A 16,801-nucleotide genomic window follows, 5' to 3' on the forward strand; every position below is an offset into this window, starting at 1 on the left:
ACCACCAACTACGCTCCTTTTCCTGGCAAGTTTATTTATTTACCTTACCTCCCTTTCCCAATCCCGGGATTGACTGACTCCTCTACCACCAGACTCCAAGTTTACTCCTCTTCCTCCTTTCAGCCAAGGAAGTTGAGTCACGTGACCACCACTTGCCCCGAGGCTTGCAGACGACAATTGTAACCTCTTTCTGTCCCCATGGGCCCATCAAACTCCTCCAACTGCCCTTCCTCCCCTGGCTGTTCTATCCTTCTCTGAGGGAACCATTAACTCAAAGGCTACAGACCTCCTAATCAATCTCCCAAGCCACTAAACTTTCTTTGATTGCTCACCTTCTGAATTCCTCAAACGATCACCATCAGCGTCCCTTGGGGAGGGGAGAGAGGGAGTAGTATAAACCAGCTAATGTTCACCTTCCCAACCCAACAGCCACTCCCTCTCTAACACCCTCCAAGCTCTAAACTGACGACTGTCTCCTTAAATCATTATTAGGGGCAACTTATTGAGCTTCACCTCTGTACTGGTCGCCGCACCGACTCCCAGGCCCCCCACCAGCCCGCCCCCGCGCTCCGGCCGTGGCTACCGTGTCTCCAGGGGTCTTTGGGTTCCACAGCTCCGGACACGATATCTTCGTCGGAAGGGAACGTAACGCGCTTGGCCGCAGCCTTGAGGCGCCCGTCGGCCGGGGGCGACGCGGGGCCGGGAGACGGGGCCTCGGCGGGGGCCTCCTCGGCTTCGCCGTCAGCGCCCGGCCCGGGCGGCGCCTCCTGCAGCGGGATCTCCATCGCCGCCGCCGCCGCCTCCTCACGGGGGCCCTGGGGACATGCCCCGGGCCCCGGGCTTGTCTCTCCGGGCCCTCCCGCCGTCCCGGGGCATGGGCTCAGCCACTGCTTCAGGCGCCGACTCCGTCCCCTCTCCTGGTCGTCGTAGTCGTCGCCGCCGGGAGCTCGAGCGCGCCTCCCCCGAGCCCCGAGAGCGTCTGCTCGTTCGCAGCCGCACTTTCGTTAAGGTCCAGTGAGCCCGCCGCGTACGCGGTAAAGCAGAAAATCAAGTTAAGTTATTTTCAGGTAGAGTGTCTCGTGCGTTGTTAAAGCGGGTACCAAAAGGCAGAAAGAGCCACGGGAAAAAGAAACGTGGGTAGCGAATCTGCAGAGCCGGAACGGCAGAACACGAGGGGCGGGGCGAGATGGACGCCGTCGCCCGGAGCAGCGCGCAAGCGCGAACTAGGCCGCTCCCCCGCCCCGCGCCTCCCCGCCTCAAAGCAGGTAACTAACATTCAGGCCCTCACACATTCGTCACGAGCTCAGGCAACGGAGAAAGGAGTGGAGGTGAGGGGAGTAAAAACACACGCTTGGTGAGGCCAGGCCAGCTGATACGGAGAGAAGTAAAGGGATGGAGAACTTGAAAGACCGTAGGAGCTGTGTTGACTGTATGAATACAGGTGATGGATGCTGACACAGAACCTCCGCCTGGAGACAAAACCTGTCTCCACTTGCTGGTTAGGCTCCAGCTTTCCACTTGCAGACTGCCATTTCATCAGGGATCTTCTTTGGATGTTGTGGTTATTCTAAGTCGAATCGGGCTCTCTTGTATAAATTGTATATAATTTGAACTCAAAAACGGAAATGAGTCCATAAGAAGTATTCTAGCCTTAATTTAGCTTGTTTTTGTTTTTAAGAAAAGAAAAAGCCGGACGAAGGAAGAAATTCCGAAAGCAAGGGACGAATCTTCCAACCGAAATACCCGGCGATGGAGCAGGTAGATCACGGAGCCAGTAGCGAACTAGCACGAACCCAAGCCACGCCCCCACAAGGGCTGACTCAGTGGTTTACTATTCGCCTCCGCACTTTCTCCGCTCTGTCCCAACCCAACCATAACCCTGGGTGGGCGGAGCTAAAACCAAAAAAGGTGACTTGGGGAGGAGCAAGTGACGTCGTTGCTAAGGCAACTAGAAACCTGGGCCCAGGAGTCGCCAGAGGTAGCGTTGTGAATGAACAAATGGGAGCTGAGGCCCTGCACAAACTACATTCAGCTTCAGTGGTTGCTGCATTTTGACCACTGAAGGTGACCAAAGGAAATCACATCTATATTGAATGGAATCTTCACTTACATTCTTAAACTGATGGGACTACAGAGGGGGCAGAAATTACTTTTTAAAACAATCTACTGAGGGAATTCCCTGGAGGTCCAGCGGTTAGGGCTCTGTGCTTCCCCTACAGGGGGCACGGGTTCAACCCCTAGTATGAGAAGTAAGATCCCAGAGTCATGGCCAAATAAATAAATAAATAAATCTAGCAGTTGAACGACTGCTAGTAATGGGGCTAAGTAAAGTGTGTTAAACGGACAGCCAGGTGACAAAGCTGGGGTTAAATGGAGAAGGGGCAAAGTTTCACTCTAACCCTTAATCCCCCTTTTCCCAATGGCGCTGCCATGCAGGGTTTGACCCACCTAAAGGCTACCCACCCAGAGGCCAGTCAATGGGAGGGACCTCTTGCATGTGACCATGTAACCCAATTCAAGTCACTCCCCTCACTGTATACAAGCCAGCCCACCAGAAAAGTCCAAGTCTCCCAAGTCTGGCATCCAGGTCACACCAGCTGTTCCAGACTAGCCGTGGTCCAATCCCTACCTCTTTATCCCAGCTCCTCCTACTCCTTTGACATGTCTTCCCCTTCCTGACCCAGCTCCACAGGATTCAGCCTTTCGATAGCTGCCCTTTCGACTCCCTAAATCTGGCTCAATCCATATAGGCTACGTTAAAAAGAGAAATAAAACAAGAAGCAAAGTTTCCTGAGATAATTGATTCCTTGGCAGGAGGGAAGCATTGGGGAATATTTCCAGGGTGGCTGAACTTTGCACCCTCTTCAATAGACAATTTCCCATTAGGTAATCTGCCATCCTTTATTCCCTCCCTCTGTCCCAAATCTTCAGGAACTGGCATGGGGCCCATATATCTGTAGAGTTGAGAGTTCTGTGAGGTAGAACATTCCTTTCAACAGGATGTAGAATCCATGGGGTTGCAGAAGTTCACTGACTACACCCTTGATGTCCAGAGATGTCAGAGTTGCTTGGAGCTTGGTGCGAATTTCCAAGGGGGTTCTGAACTCTCTGGGGCCCAGAGGTCCAAGCTCAGGAGCATATGGAGGCCTGGGAGACTGTAGCTACGCACAAGGCAGAAAGATGAACACGATGAAGTCTTTATGGCTTGAAGGTGTATGAGATAATGTCACTGCACCGGAGCAGTGCTTCAGCCTGCACACCTATTGGAGTCTGCAGCTGCGACACGTAGAAATTGGCCACGTCCAGGTCGGTGGCTCCGAAGTGGGCAATCACCTGCACACCCTCGTGCAAAGTGAAGCACACCTGGCGCCCCACCATGGCCAGCAGGCTGCGGAGGTAGCGCTCCCGAAGGGAGGCTCGAGCCTGCTGTTCCCGGGATTCCCGAGATTCTGGAGGCTCTGGGACTTCTGGTTTCAGGGGGGCTCTGCGTCCATCGGGAGCAAAGCCTCGGTTCAAGCCATCAGGACCCCGGGGGAGCCGGAGCACAGGCACAGGAGTGGCCAGCGGAGTCTGCATTATCCTGGCTGTTGGGTGAAGAAGCAGACCAGGAAGTCATTATGGGGAGTGTGGAGCTACAGGAAGAGGGGGCTGGGGGCAGAAGTCTATCTACCCCATCTCCACTTAATCTGTCCAAAACCCAACTCCTAAGTCCCCCTTCTAAAATCTGTGCCATCACTCGGCCAGTCACCCCCCACTTCCCAGGACCTAGCACCCCCGTTTACAAGGTCCATGAAAGCAGGGCTTTCGCACTGCTTTTTAAATTTTATTTTTTAAGTTTTTGGCTGTGCCACCCAGCATGCAGGATCTCGGTTCCCAGACCAGGGATCGAACCCGTGGCCCACTGTAGTAGATGTGTGGAGTCCTAATCACTGGACCACTAAGAAATTCCCTGTACTGCTTTTATCCCCAGTCCCTGGCAATAAATATTTGCTAAAAGCACAAGCCCTGACCTCTCTCACAAACAGCCCATCCAATCCATTATTTGTGGAGGAGGGCATGGCAACCCACTCCAGTATTCTTGCCTGGAGAATCCCCATGGACAGAGGAGCCTAGTGGGCTCCAGTCCATGAAGTCACAAAGAGTTGGACACGACTGAGGGACTAAGCACAGCACATCTTCCAAATAAGTTCCCATTCACACAGGAGTCAACTCAAAAGGGTGATTTTTTTTTAAGGGTGAAATTTTTTGAGTCATACTTATTTTAAATAAATAAATGAAGAAATAAATAAAGGGAAGAGAGGGGAAAGTCCTTACCATACGTGTGAGAAGGCCCAGGATATCTGCAAAGTCTTAAAAGTACCTCCTCACAAGATATTCCTTGTAAAGACTTCAGAGTAACTTTGCAGTGGAGAAACATGGTAGATGCCACTCTAATGTTGGCATTAAAATCAACGTGTACAGTAATGGGGCAAACAAACACCAAGGGCATCCTGATATGACACACTCAGGACAGGGCACCCCTCCTATGGTGGTCCTGCCAAAAATGGATGACCTCAGTCTATTGAGCAACTCAAATTGAGGGACAATCTATCAAAAAAACAAAAAAAATTAGCCTGGTCCTTCAAAAACATCCAGATCATGAAAGACAAATGTTGGGGCAGGGCCGCAGGCAGTTCCCTGGTTAGGATTAACCAGTGGTTAGGATTTGGTGCTTTTATAAGAGTGTGTGTGTTAGTTGCTCAGTTCTGTCTGACTCTTTACAACTCCAGGAACTGTAGCCTGCCAGGCTCCTCTGTCCCTGGGATTCTCCAGGCAAGAATACTGGAGTGGGTTGCCATTTCCTTCTCCAGGGGGATCTTCCTGACCCAGGGATGGAACCCACATCTCTTAGGTCTCCTGTGTTGGCAGGTGGAGTCCTTACTATCTGAGCCACCAAGGAATTGGCCTGGGTTATCCCGGCTTAGGGAACTCTAACCGGGTTATCCCTGGTTAGAGGCGGCAAAAAGAAACAAGAAATGCTCAGGGAGAAAAACATATATTTTACACTTAAAATATATATATATTCTTGAGAGTCCTTTGGACAGCAAGGAGATCCAACCAGTCCATCCTAAAATAAATCAGCCCTGAATATTCATTGGAAGGACTGATGCTGAAGCTGAGACTCCAGTACTTTGGCCACCTGATGCGAAGAACTGACTCATTTGAAAAGACCCTGATGCTGGGAAAGATTGAAGGCAGGAGGAGAAGGGGACGACAGAGGGTGAGGTGGTTGGATGGCATCACCGACTCAATGGACATGAGTCTGAGTCAACTCCGGGAGTTGGTGATGGACAGGGAGGCTTGGCGTGCTGCAGTCCATGGGGTGGCCAAGAGTCGGACACGACTGAGCGACTGAACTGAACTGACTGACTCACAACCTAATAGTTTTCACTCTGGCCAACATCTCAGTATAGCCACTGTCGTTTGCTGCCTGGACTACTGAAGTCAGCTCCTCACTAGACTCCCAATTCCACCTTCACCCACTGCCAGTCTGTCCTCACACACAGCCAGAGGGACCCCATTAACACCTAGGTCAGATCACATCCCTCTTCAGCTCAGAGCCCTCCCCTGGCTGCCGTCTTGCTCAGAGAGTCAAAGTCCAAGTCCTCACCACAGCCCTCAAGGCCCTGCATGCTCCGGATCCTGCCCGTGCCCTGGCCTCACGCCCCCACTCACTCTCTCCACCCGACCGCACTGGTCTCCCTGCTGGGTCTCAAGCACACCTGGCGTGGTCTCTTCGTGGGCCCTGGTACTGGGGTTCCCTCTGCCTGTATTGCCTTCTCCCCGTCCCCAGAGCAGCCTGTCTTCAAGATCTCCCCTTCAGCACCCTTCACCTGAGTCGGCTTCCTCATTCTTCAGAGCATGCCCCTCTCTTACACGTGATGTTGTCTATTTACTGGTCTGCTTATGGTCTTTTTCTCTGCGAGACGGCTGCCTCCCCACAGGTAGCGACCTTGCTTTTTCCCCTCTGCTGTAGCCCCAGCTCTTGGAACATGGGGTGGCATACAGGCCAGACTCCTTAAATACTGTGTCTGCTGGAATGAATGGAATGGAAACTGAGCTCTCAGGCCTGCTTAGGTGGGTGACCTCAAGCAAGAGACAAGAGCAAGAGACCTCAAGCAAAAGACGTTTCCTCTTCCACCGTGTGGAGAAACGGCACCAACGGCCACCTCCGCTTGTTATCAGGATTCAACAGGCTCGTGCACCAAAGGTTCATGACCTACACACTAGGTTCTCCCTAGTGTCATTCAAGTTACACTTGAATAACGACGACTGTATGAGTGTGGGCACTGCTGTGTGACCTAGGGGGAGTTGCTTAATAGGTCTGGGTCTCAGTTTCCCCATCTATAAAACTGACAAGAGGACCAACCTGACAGGGTTGCCACAGGGACTAAATGACCCAACAAATGTGAAAGTTGAGCACTCGCCTGTACATATTACACGCCACTACACTGAGGTCGGCTGCTTTTCTTTTCAAGTATAGTTGTGCTAGTTTCAGGTATACAGCAAAGCAATTCAATTATATGTATATATATTAAAAATATATACAATTCAGTTATATTATATATATATATATATATATATATATTTTTTTTTTGCTCTTTAGTTGCTAAGTCATGTCCAACTCTTTATAGCCCCATAGACTGTAGCCCACCAGGTTTCTCTGCCCATGGGATTTCCCAGGCAAGAATACTGGAGTGGGTTGCCATTTCCTCTTCAAGTATCTTCTCCACCCAGGGATCAAACTCATGTCTCCTACACTGGCAGACAGATTCTTCACCACTCAGCCACCAGGGAAAACTATATACACATATACATACACTTCTTTAGATTCTTTTCTCCTATATGTTATTACAGAATATTGAGTATAGGGCCCTCCTGTCCTATACACTAAGTCCTGGTTGGTTATCTATGTTATATATAGTACTGTGCATACGTTAATCTCACACTCCTAATTTACCCTGCACCCTGACCACTGCACTGATGCTGACTGTATGTAAGGAGATGCTGGCATTGTGGGCAGGAGACAGGACCTAAGTTTCAGGCAGTGCACCCCTCCCCCTGCTTCAGTCCCCTCCTCTCTAAAGTGATTCACTGAGGTGACTGACACGAATCAGGTACCCAGTGTCCCATCCCAGGGCCACTCACCATACAGAGGTGATTGGGATTGTCCTTTTTCTTGTGAGGCTCTTCCTGTCTTGGCAGCTCAACTGTCAGCTCCTTGCAAGAAAGGATCCTGCAGAGAAATGAATCAGCATTTCTCAACTTCAGCTCCAAGTCTGATCTTACACCTCCTCTGCTCAGAGCCCTCCCATGGCTCCCACTCCACCTGGCCAAAAGCAAAAGTCCTCACTCCAAGGCCCTATCCCCTCTCTGATCTCATCTCCTTCCCTTCTACCCTGTGGTCACTGTTGTCAGTCCCTGAAAAGGTCAAGCACATTCCTGCCCCGGGGCCTTTGCACATGCTGTTCTTACTGCTTGGAACCTTCTTCCATACAGTGAAGTCGCTCAGTCGTGTCCAACTCTTTGTGACCCCATGGATTGCAGCCTCCCCAGCTCCTGTGTCCATGGGATTTTCCAGGCAAGAGTACTGGAGTGGGTTGCCATATTTCCAGATACATGGCTTGCCTTCCTCCCTTACTTCACTCAGGTCACTGCTCAAACATTCCTCCTTACAGGAAGGAAAATAATAGCCCTCTCACCTTGCAGTTTCTTTTTTTTTTCCACAGCACTATCACCTCCTGACAATATGCATTTACTTGTCTGCCTATGTGCCATCTGTTCTTCCACAGAACCTAAGCCCTGGGGAGAAGGGACATGTCTGATTACATCACAAGGGCCGGCAACCAGGGGTCACTCAGTAAATATTTGTGGAAGGATTCACTCCCCCTGTTATCCAAGTGCCTGCTCTGCACCTGACCCACGCTGGGTGGTGCTGGAGACCCAGCTGGGAGCCAAAGAGTCCGGCCCTACTGTCCAGTGGATGACACACACCAGAGCTCCAGACAGTGACACCAAGAGTAGGCAGGGCTGGAATGAAGGAGCCCGGGGGCTTCGTGAGCCAGGAAGGGACACCTGGCCCTGCCTGGGGGTGGCGGGTAAGAGGTGGTTTCCAGGAAGGGGCTCGGAAAAGAAGGTTCTGATAAGCGTACATTGGAGCAAAGACCAGAATGGAATGAGGAGTTGAGCCATGAGACGTGGAGGGGAAAGCATTCCAGTTCGAGGGAACAGCAAACTCAAAGCCCATAGAAGGGTGACTGGGTGACAGTAAGGAGGCCGGTGGGCAGGAAGTGGGGGCAGGGGCCTTGAGGACTGGGCTATCTCTGAGTAGAGGAGCAGGGTCTGACTCATAGGATCCCTCTGCCTGCTGCACAAAGAATGGACTGTGAGGGGCAAGGGGAGAAGCAGGGAGTCCAGAGAGGAAGCCACCTCACGGGGAAGATGGAAGATGACATTATCTGGGGCAGTGAAGCGGGGCGGGGAGAAATGATTGGATTAGGCTACCTCTTGAGGGTTGAGAGCCCCCACTATCTGCTAACGGACTGGGGAAAGAGCCAAAGAAGACTCCCAGGTTTTCACCTGATGAGCAAGACCACAGTGAACAATGAATTAATGGGACTGCTGCATGTTCATTATCTCGCCACAGATGGCTGTGAATGAGATTAAGGGATATGTGCATTTTCCAGTGTATCTGACCACTGCATTCCCAGTCTAGTCCAGGGTCTCCAGCCCCCAGGGCTTTCTCCCCGCACTTGCAGGTTAACACTTGAGTGTTTTAGGAGAAACACTCCCCTCTAAGGCTGATGGGAAATATGCAAGTTGCCAAAGAGTTCCGTTAAATTCCTTAATAAAACAAAATTAAATTAAACATGGGCCAGCATAGGCCATGTTTTTGCTACTAGGGAGAAAAAAAAAGGTTTGGTCATACCTGAACAATCCCCATTTTCCCAAAGAGGAAACTGAAGTGGGGTGATGCCAAAGCATTTACTGGGTGCAAGCTGGTGACTGACAGGAAAAGGGAGCAAACCCAGGTTGGTCTGGTAACAGGCCCATCACCCCTGCCCTATGCAAAAGGGCAGTTTTTTCAGTCAGCAAAGGACAGCCATTGAGGGCTGGGAGTGACTTGATAAGAAACTGGTTTGAGAAAGGTCACATAGGGTGTGCCCAAGACAGCAAAAGCAGGTATTCTTCCTGGTGACCAAGCGGAGAGTCCTTAATCCTATCAGTCTCCAAGCCAAGGATTTTCTGCCCAGGTTTCAGGGGGGAAAAAATTGGATCCCATTTCCCACATATAAACTAAAGTGCCCATCACTTGGATCAATGGCAGGGGCAGGAGATTCACAAACTTCCATCCTTGGAGGCCTCAAAGTTCACTTTCTAGAAAATAGGAATGATCGACTCCGTGGACAAACACTTAGCTAAACCGTCAATGGCCAGGGTTGGGAAGCAATTGAGCTACCAGGTTAACAGCGAAAACTCTGGACCGAATTCACCGAGATACTGACCAGCCTACAACCACCACCCCAAGGGCTGGCCGGGTCTGGATGCAAATTAGTTAAATGGGGCGTCCGGTGAGCATGTGGACACCGAGCGCTGAATCCCCCCGCCCTCGACCAGGGCCGGTCAGTTTCCTTTCAATTCCGCCCCGGCCACCCGTCGCTCTCCTTTTCTCAAACTAAGTAGGTCCTCCTGGCCCTCAGGCGTCCACTCCCCACTCCGCCCTGGGCTGGACGTTCTTCCTACCTCCCGACACAGAGTAAGCGAACGATTCTGCTCCAGGAAAGGCTGGAGTCTGAGGACTGCAGCCATTATTACTGCTATTATCGTCGTCGTTATTATTTTCCCGAGGGGGTTCCGACCCCCGCCCCCTCCCCGGCAACTCACCCCGGGCGCGGGGATGTCTCCGCTGCTGCGTTGGGAGTTCAGTCCCTCCCCGATGCAGGCGTTCGGGGACGAGAACTTCCCAGCAGCCGGCGCTGCAAGCGCGGACCCGCCTCTTACCGCCGCTCGGGGTCTTGCACGCGGGTGGGCGTCCCGTGCTGGGACAGCGGAGCGGGATCGCTCTCGCGACGCACCACTCTGAGATTCACAGCGGCTGGCGCCCCTACTTCCGCCGGCGCGCCAGCTGCAGAGGCCCGGGCAGGCCGCGAGCCTCCGAGCCTGGGTTCCGCCCGCGCCGCCTCCGCCGCCGTCCCACGTGGTCGCGGGCGGGCTCGCGGGCTCGGAAGCCAGCACAGACCCCGGGCGCCACCCCGCCAGCTGCTTGACCCTGCGCTTAGCTCTTGATCTACCAGTCTGCGAGGTGTGGACGTCCAGGATGTCCATGTTACAGAAGAAGAAATTGAGGCTCCTCTCCTCTGCTTCAAAACACACGGGACTTGGCCCCCCCGCCCCCTGCACGTGCACACTCCTACCCCTCACCTCCATTCTGAACCCCACCTTCCCTATTGGAACCTTGAGATCATGCTTTCAGCAGCCACGCGCCAGGAAAAAGCCTTGCAGAGCAGCACCTGGGAGAGACCAAAGGCCGTCATTTTGCCCTGCAGGACTCCCCACAGCCCCGTCTTACAATGGGAAACTGAGGCCTTGAAAGGCAGAATGTCTGTCCTGAGTTGGAAACGCACTGTTATGGGTTCAGAATTCATTCTGCCCCATGGTTTCACTAAGGGAGGGGTCTTGTGGACCTCAGTTTCCCACTGGATCCCCAAGACCAAGTGCCTGGTACAGAGACCCTCTGCATATATTTTGAAAAAAAAATGCATATAGAGGGAGCTCAATACACAGTCTGTTAACTATGAACCATTAGGAGCTCTGTTTGTGAACAAGATGGATTTGGCTCCGTCCATCTCAGAACCTACACTCTAGGGAGACTGAGAGAGATCCAATAGGTTATTACGTGAACAAATACACCGACAAGGTCCTTCAAGGCTTGACAAGGATGCAAAAGGAATAAAATAAGGAGAATAAGATAGCGGGTAGCAGGTTGGGGGAGCGTCTTTAATTGGGCCGTCATGGGAGGTGGCGTTGAAGAAGCCACCTCAGGTAACAGATGGGAAACCTGAAGCCCAGGAGGGAACTGGGGACAGATGGAGGTCATGGAGTGTAAATTGTAAGGCCTTCAGCAGGGTGGGGCTCTCTTAGATCCTGTGGTCAGGGAGGTCCTCTGGTCTTTGGAGGACGGTGGAGGTGAGACCTGAATAACAATATGAAGGAACCCTCAGGCTTGCAGCGGCACTCCAGAAGATTAGCATGTGAAATTCCCTCCGTGTTGAACTGAGGACACAGCCGGCAGGCCAGAGCCAACTGACCCTGGCCCTGACCTCTGGGGAGTGGGGGGGCTTGTATTAGGGAGAGGGGAGATAGAGTAAACAAACAGTTCTAGATGGTGATGTGGTCGGTGCCAGGAAGAAAAGAAAACTTGCAAGGTTGGAGGGTGGGGCAGGGTGTTGATGCCACTTCAAATAGCGATCAGAGAGCAGCTTTGACAAGGGAAGTTGGAGGAGGCCCCAGCGGAAGGAGGCTATTGGTTGGCTATTTGGTTTTAACGGTGAGTCCAGGTCTAGGAGCAGAGTCAGTGTATGTGATCATGACCCTCCTGGGCTCCAAACCCTCCCAAGGCTTCCATCTCAAAAAACCCAAAGACTTTAAAGTAGTCAAAAGATGTCCCTGGAGCTGACCTTGTTTTCTCACAGAACTCCATCAGTACAGAACTTAATTTACAGAACTCCTCGAATACACAGGCCTGGCAGGGGGAGAAAACTGAGGTCCCAACCCCACCCCAGTAATCCTGTCCCTTTATAACCCTTGCTAGCTCCGCCCCCCCCACCCCCATGGCACTTGTCCTGGACAGCACTTCATATTTTAGTTTATCTTGTTGAGACTCTTTCTGAACGAATAACCTGCAAGAGGCCAGGGTTATTGTCTGTTTTTCTACCCTGCTGCATCTCAGTGCTTAGTCCAGAACCTGGCACATAGTAGGCGCTTAACCCTTGTTTGCCCAAGTAATTTTTATTGTAATGCATTCAGTGGAATAGGTCAGATTACTATCAGGCGCCTAGCTAGAAACTTGGCCCCTACCATTTTCTCGCTTGGGGGTGTGAGTGGGCACCTTGTGCCTCAGTTTCCACCACCCCGGAAAAACGGGGTCAGGAATAGCTGTTTCTGTGCGTGGTCGTGTGAACTCGTTATCTTCAAGATATTCAGTAGTTCAGCCAAACGCAGGGGGCACGGTCCTGATTGAGTTTGGCTGAGGGTGGGGCAGTCCTCTCCCGGCAGGCCCCGCCTCGGTGGGCGGAGCCACGGGCCGGGCCAGCACGTGTAAGAGTTCGCTGCGGGTCGCCGCAGTCACTCACCTGGGCGCCTGGGTCTGAGCGCGCACGCCTCGCGCGTCCTCCGCCCGCCAGTCCGCCAGTCCGCCTGCCCGCGACCCATGTCCCGCCGCAAGGCCGGCTGCATGCCTCGCCGAATAGAACCCGCGCCCGCCGCCAACTCAGACGACGAGATGGAGATGCGAGACCTCGTCATCGACGTGAAGCCCGAGCCGGACCCGCGGCCCCTGCAGGCCCCGGGGTTAGGGCCCTTCACCCCGAAGGAAGTGCCCGCGCCGGAGCGGTTCGAGAGCGAACCCCGCTACTGCCCCGGCCCCGTGCCCGCCGGCGGCCTCGTCCACGCCCTCGGCCTGCGCAACCAGTGGGCGCCGTGGACGCCGCTGTCCCTGAGCCTTCACGGTGAGCGCCCCCTACCCCAGCCCCGGGCCAACCTCCCTCCCTTCTCTCTCGGGTGGGACCTCCTCGGGGCACCGACCCTTGGGCCCCTCCCCCCCCTACTCCCGGCCCCTGCCTTAATTTCCTGGCCAGGTCCTGGCCTCCAACCTGCCTTTTGACCTTCGGGTTTCCCCTCTCCCTCGGAACCCCCAGGCCCCATCCTGGCCCCACCCCACGCTCACCACCCGCTTCCTCCCTGCAGACCGACAGCCGTGGACCGACAAACATCCAGATCTGTTGACCTGCGGCCGCTGCCTGCAGACCTTCCCGTTGGAGGCCATCACTGCTTTCATGGACCACAAGAAGCTGGGCTGTCAGCTCTTCAGAGGCCCCAGCCCCTGCCAGGGCTCAGGTGAGTAAAGCCGAGATGCAGTCACCGGTCTCAAGTTCAAGGGCCCGGCTTCCTGTGGGAGAGGGGCTGAGCTGGACAGGCGGGGCAGTGAGCACTACTTCCCCTTTCTGGCTCCCCACCGGGTGCAGCCTAGGCGTGGCCAGGGCCTGCCCTGTCCTAGGGCTGAGACTAGTGGTGGTGAAGGGGGTAGGTGGGGGCGGGGCTGGGCAGGGGAAGAGGGCCACCCACAGGGTGTGGCCAGCCCCAGAAGACTGGTCTGGGGATTTGCCATACACACACCCCCAATCTGGTTTCACTTCTCCTTCCCCTTGGCCAGAAATAACTGGCCAGGTGGCTGGACCAGTGTGGCAGTAGGGGGGACCTCTGGGGAGGGCAGCGGCCTGGGGGAGGGGAGCCGAGGCCAGCTGGACTGCGGGTGTTGTCACCCCCTTCCATTTATTTATCACTTCTCATCGAGGCATTTGCTTGGAGTCGGGGAAGGGGCTTCTGGCCTCCCTTCCTGATGGAATCTCCCAGCCTTTCATGCCAGGAAGCCCCTGTTTTCAGCCAGGTCCTGGGTGTCTGGATACCTGGAATTAAAACCCTTAACTTGGTGCTAGATATGCGGCAAGCTGAGCTTTTGGCCAGCTTTTGGTATGATTGTGGAGCTCATAAACAGCTCTGGATTTCTAGCCCCTGTGCCATGTGCCCCTGGGATTTGTGAAATGGAATTACATTCAGGGCTGGGACAGGGAGAGGGTCCTTCAGTGAGAGGGGGAGGGGGGATTTTGATTGCAACTGGGAGGCTGGCCCGGTGGGCAAGGGTGGGGCTGTGATGGGATCATGGGAACTAAACACTCCTAGGTGCTTGGGCTTGGGAGAATTATGGACAACGATGGGCTTCCCAGATGGCTCAGTGGTAAAGAATCTGCCTGCCAAGCAGGAGATGCTGCTTAATTGATCCCTAGGTCCAGAAGATCCCCTGGAGAGGGGAATGGCAACCCACTCCAGTATTCTTGCCTGGGAAATCCCAGGGACAGAGGAGCCTAATGGGTTACAGCCCATGTGGTCGCAAAGACTTAGTGACTAAACAACAGTTAATACTTATAGAGGGCTTGATGGACCAGAACTCTCAGCTATTCTCCATCTAAGGTCACAGAAAGTCTCAAAGGGAGAGGACCCCTGCTGCTGCTAAGTCACATCAGTCGTGTCCGACTGTGCAACCCCATAGACGGCAGCCCACGAGGCTCCCCCGCCCCTGGGATTCTCCAGGCAAGAATAGTGGAGTGGGTTGCCATTTCCTTCTCCGAGAGGACCCCTAGGATCCCCATATTCCAGCAAATGAGGAAACTGAGGCTCAGAGATGTGTATTTCTTGCCCAAGGTCACATAGCTAGGGGGCAGGGGAACCAACTGGAAGTCAGGGCAGGCTGACCCTCTCCAGCCCCGACCTGTGCCCTTGACCTTGGTGTTGCATCGGGAAGGCCGCCCCCATCCAAAACATAAAGGCAAAAGGGATCTGGAAATACGTTACTGATAATACCTGAGGGTCGAAAGAAAACACTGGTGACTGCTAAGGCTTCTCCCCATTTAAACCTTGGCACCCTTGTCTCTAAGGCAGGAAAAGGGGATCATGGATGGAACCCAAGTATTTGAGACCTGGAAGAGACATCCTGTTATCAAGAGCTTTTTTAGGAGTAAACCAATCATTTTTTCTAAAAAAATTTTCCTCTCTCTCCCACTCCCCGGGATTTCTGGATTGAAACCCCAGCTCTACCCCTTCCTAGCTGTGTGACCTTGGGGAAAGGTCTCTTTGCCTCAGCTTTCCCATCTGGAAAATGAAAGTCTTCTTCCCTAAGGAAAGTTTTAAGAGGGAGCTGCGGGTGGCAGGTGCCCAGCATGCCTAATTGGGTCAGGCCTTCGTGACCCCAATATAAGCTAGCACTCCTCTATCCATTCCTCTCCTCTTTTCACCTTTTCTTGAAGATTTTTCGAACACAGAAGGAATCCCCAGGGACTCATCTACGGCATGAATTTTCCTTGCTCCTTATCTGTCCGCCTCGCTCTCTGCACACCTTCCCCCGGGAGGGCAGGGAGCCTGGCCTCTTCTTTCTGCTGCCTCTCAGCCCCTGGACTAGAGCCTCTCCCACACCTAGTATCCAGCTGGCAGCTATGAACTGCAACTGCTCTGACTTGCCAGTCACACTACTTCCTGGCCCTTTTCTTCTGTGCAGAACGCGAGGACCTGAAGACCTTGAACTGCCTCCGCTGTGGCCGACAGTTCACGGGAGCCTGGAAACTGCTGCGCCACGCCCAGTGGGACCACGGACTGTCCATCTACCAGACAGAACCTGAGTCCCCGGAGGCCCCGCTGCTGGGCTTGGCTGAGGTGGCCGTGGCCGTGTCGGCCGTCTCGTCGGTGGTAGGGCCCGAAGCCGAGGTCAAGGGCTCCCGGGTGGGGCCCACCCGGCGGAGCCCCACCTGCCCCATGTGTAAGAAGACCCTCAGCTCCTTCAGCAACCTCAAGGTGCACATGCGCTCGCACACGGGTGAGCGGCCCTACGCCTGCGACCAGTGTCCCTACGCCTGTGCCCAGAGCAGCAAGCTTAACCGCCATAAGAAGACCCACCGGCAGCTGCAGCCCCAGAGCCTCTGCCTGGCCGACGCCGGTCAGGAGCAGGCCTCCACCGCCCCTCCCGAGCCCGCCGCCCATGCTGCAGCCCCCGCCAGCATCCTCCCGTGCAGAGGAGGAGAAGGGGCTGGGGCAGCCGCCACGGCAGGGGTCCAGGAACCCGGGGCTCCTGGTGGCGGGGCTCAGGCGGGCCCTGGTGGGGACGGCTGGGGTGCTGACACCAAGGAGCAGAGAACGGACCCGGAGAAGAACCAGAAGACGTCACCCAAGAAGACGCTGAAGCCAGTGGGCAAGAACCGGGGGCCGGGGCCTGGGGGCAGCTGTGAGTTCTGCGGGAAGCATTTCACCAACAGCAGCAACCTGACGGTGCACCGGCGCTCGCACACGGGCGAGCGGCCCTACGCCTGCGAGCTCTGCTCCTACGCTTGTGCCCAGAGCAGCAAGCTCAACCGCCACCGCCGCATGCACGGCCTGGGGCCCGGTGGGCCCCGCTTCGAGTGCCCCCACTGCTGCGTGCCCTTTGGCCTGCGGGCCACCCTGGACAAGCACCTGCGGCAGAAGCACCCTGAGGTGGCTGGGGATGCCTGAGCAGAGGGAATGCCCCTTGCCGTCTAGGGCACCACGGTTACCCACTTTTGTGACCTCCTATCCTTTCCCCCAACCCATGAGTAAAGCCTGCCCGCAGCTACACGTGTTTGGACTCTGATTTTCTTGGGGTGTCTGAGGTGGGGCGGGAGGCTTCCCTCCTTGGGGTGGACAGCTGGACAGACCGGTTTGGAACGACGGGGTGAGGGGAGAGGCCGGCCCCCAGCGCCCGGGGCACCGCAGGACTGGCACAAAAAGCTGTGCTCCCGGTTCCCGGTGTGGGCGAGGCCAGGGCAGGGGCCGAGGCGAGGGTGGGGAGAGGCCTGGACCTGTCACCAGAGGCCCCTGGGCAAAGTCCTGGCCCATCCTCCACAGGCGGGGTGCTCAGCCCTTTTCCCACCACATGGCACCCAGGCCCTAAGTGTGGCAGGAGCAGCAGTTCTGATTACCA

At 54.6% G+C, this 16,801-nt stretch overlaps 3 protein-coding genes across 8 annotated transcripts in view; 1 reads left to right on the top strand and 2 right to left on the bottom strand.

Annotated features, from left to right (window-relative positions):
- Positions 1–1,217, bottom strand: part of PPP1R37 (protein phosphatase 1 regulatory subunit 37) — a 36,735-nt gene extending 35,518 nt beyond the window's left edge. The window contains exon 1 of one of the 2 annotated variants that reach the window (XM_088830518.1): positions 584–1,217. In XM_088830518.1, coding sequence (XP_088686644.1) covers positions 584–785 — 202 coding nt within the window. In that variant the 5' untranslated portion in view covers positions 786–1,217. The remainder of the gene's footprint in view (positions 1–583) is intronic. The other variant, XM_055411894.2, reaches the window with a different exon arrangement.
- A 1,569-nt stretch (positions 1,218–2,786) lies between these two features.
- GEMIN7 (gem nuclear organelle associated protein 7) lies at positions 2,787–13,183 on the bottom strand. Of its 5 annotated transcripts, XM_088830522.1 has the most exons (4): positions 9,925–10,044; positions 7,743–7,842; positions 7,189–7,276; positions 2,787–3,584 (listed from the first exon to the last, which is right to left on the bottom strand). In XM_088830522.1, the coding sequence occupies exon 4, from the start codon at positions 3,574–3,576 to the stop codon at positions 3,199–3,201; it is 378 nt and encodes a 125-aa protein (XP_088686648.1). In that variant the 5' UTR covers positions 3,577–3,584; positions 7,189–7,276; positions 7,743–7,842; positions 9,925–10,044; the 3' UTR covers positions 2,787–3,198. The 5 variants fall into 5 exon arrangements, with proteins under 5 accessions (XP_088686648.1, XP_088686646.1, XP_088686647.1 ...); XM_088830520.1 differs by lacking the exons at positions 7,743–7,842; positions 9,925–10,044 and adding an exon at positions 13,046–13,183; XM_088830521.1 differs by lacking the exons at positions 7,743–7,842; positions 9,925–10,044 and adding an exon at positions 12,986–13,120.
- ZNF296 (zinc finger protein 296) lies at positions 12,470–16,453 on the top strand. Its single transcript, XM_055411911.2, has 3 exons — positions 12,470–12,767; positions 13,006–13,155; positions 15,368–16,453. The coding sequence occupies exons 1-3, from the start codon at positions 12,470–12,472 to the stop codon at positions 16,351–16,353; spliced, it is 1,434 nt and encodes a 477-aa protein (XP_055267886.2). The 3' UTR covers positions 16,354–16,453.
- Positions 16,454–16,801: the final 348 nt, after the last annotated feature.

This window comes from Moschus berezovskii, chromosome 22 (assembly GCF_049115385.1).
Source record: "Moschus berezovskii isolate FMDL1 chromosome 22, NW_MosBer_1.0, whole genome shotgun sequence".
NCBI lineage: Eukaryota > Metazoa > Chordata > Mammalia > Artiodactyla > Moschidae > Moschus > Moschus berezovskii.

Coding starts and splice junctions, on each gene's coding strand:
- GEMIN7 (XM_088830520.1), bottom strand. CDS start 3,576: ATGCAGACTCCGCTGGCCACTCCTGTGCCTGTGCTCCGGCTCCCCCGG.
- ZNF296 (XM_055411911.2), top strand. CDS start 12,470: ATGTCCCGCCGCAAGGCCGGCTGCATGCCTCGCCGAATAGAACCCGCG. Junction 12,768..13,005: donor GCTGTCCCTGAGCCTTCACG/GTGAGCGCCCCC, acceptor TCCTCCCTGCAG/ACCGACAGCCGTGGACCGAC. Junction 13,156..15,367: donor CAGCCCCTGCCAGGGCTCAG/GTGAGTAAAGCC, acceptor TCTTCTGTGCAG/AACGCGAGGACCTGAAGACC.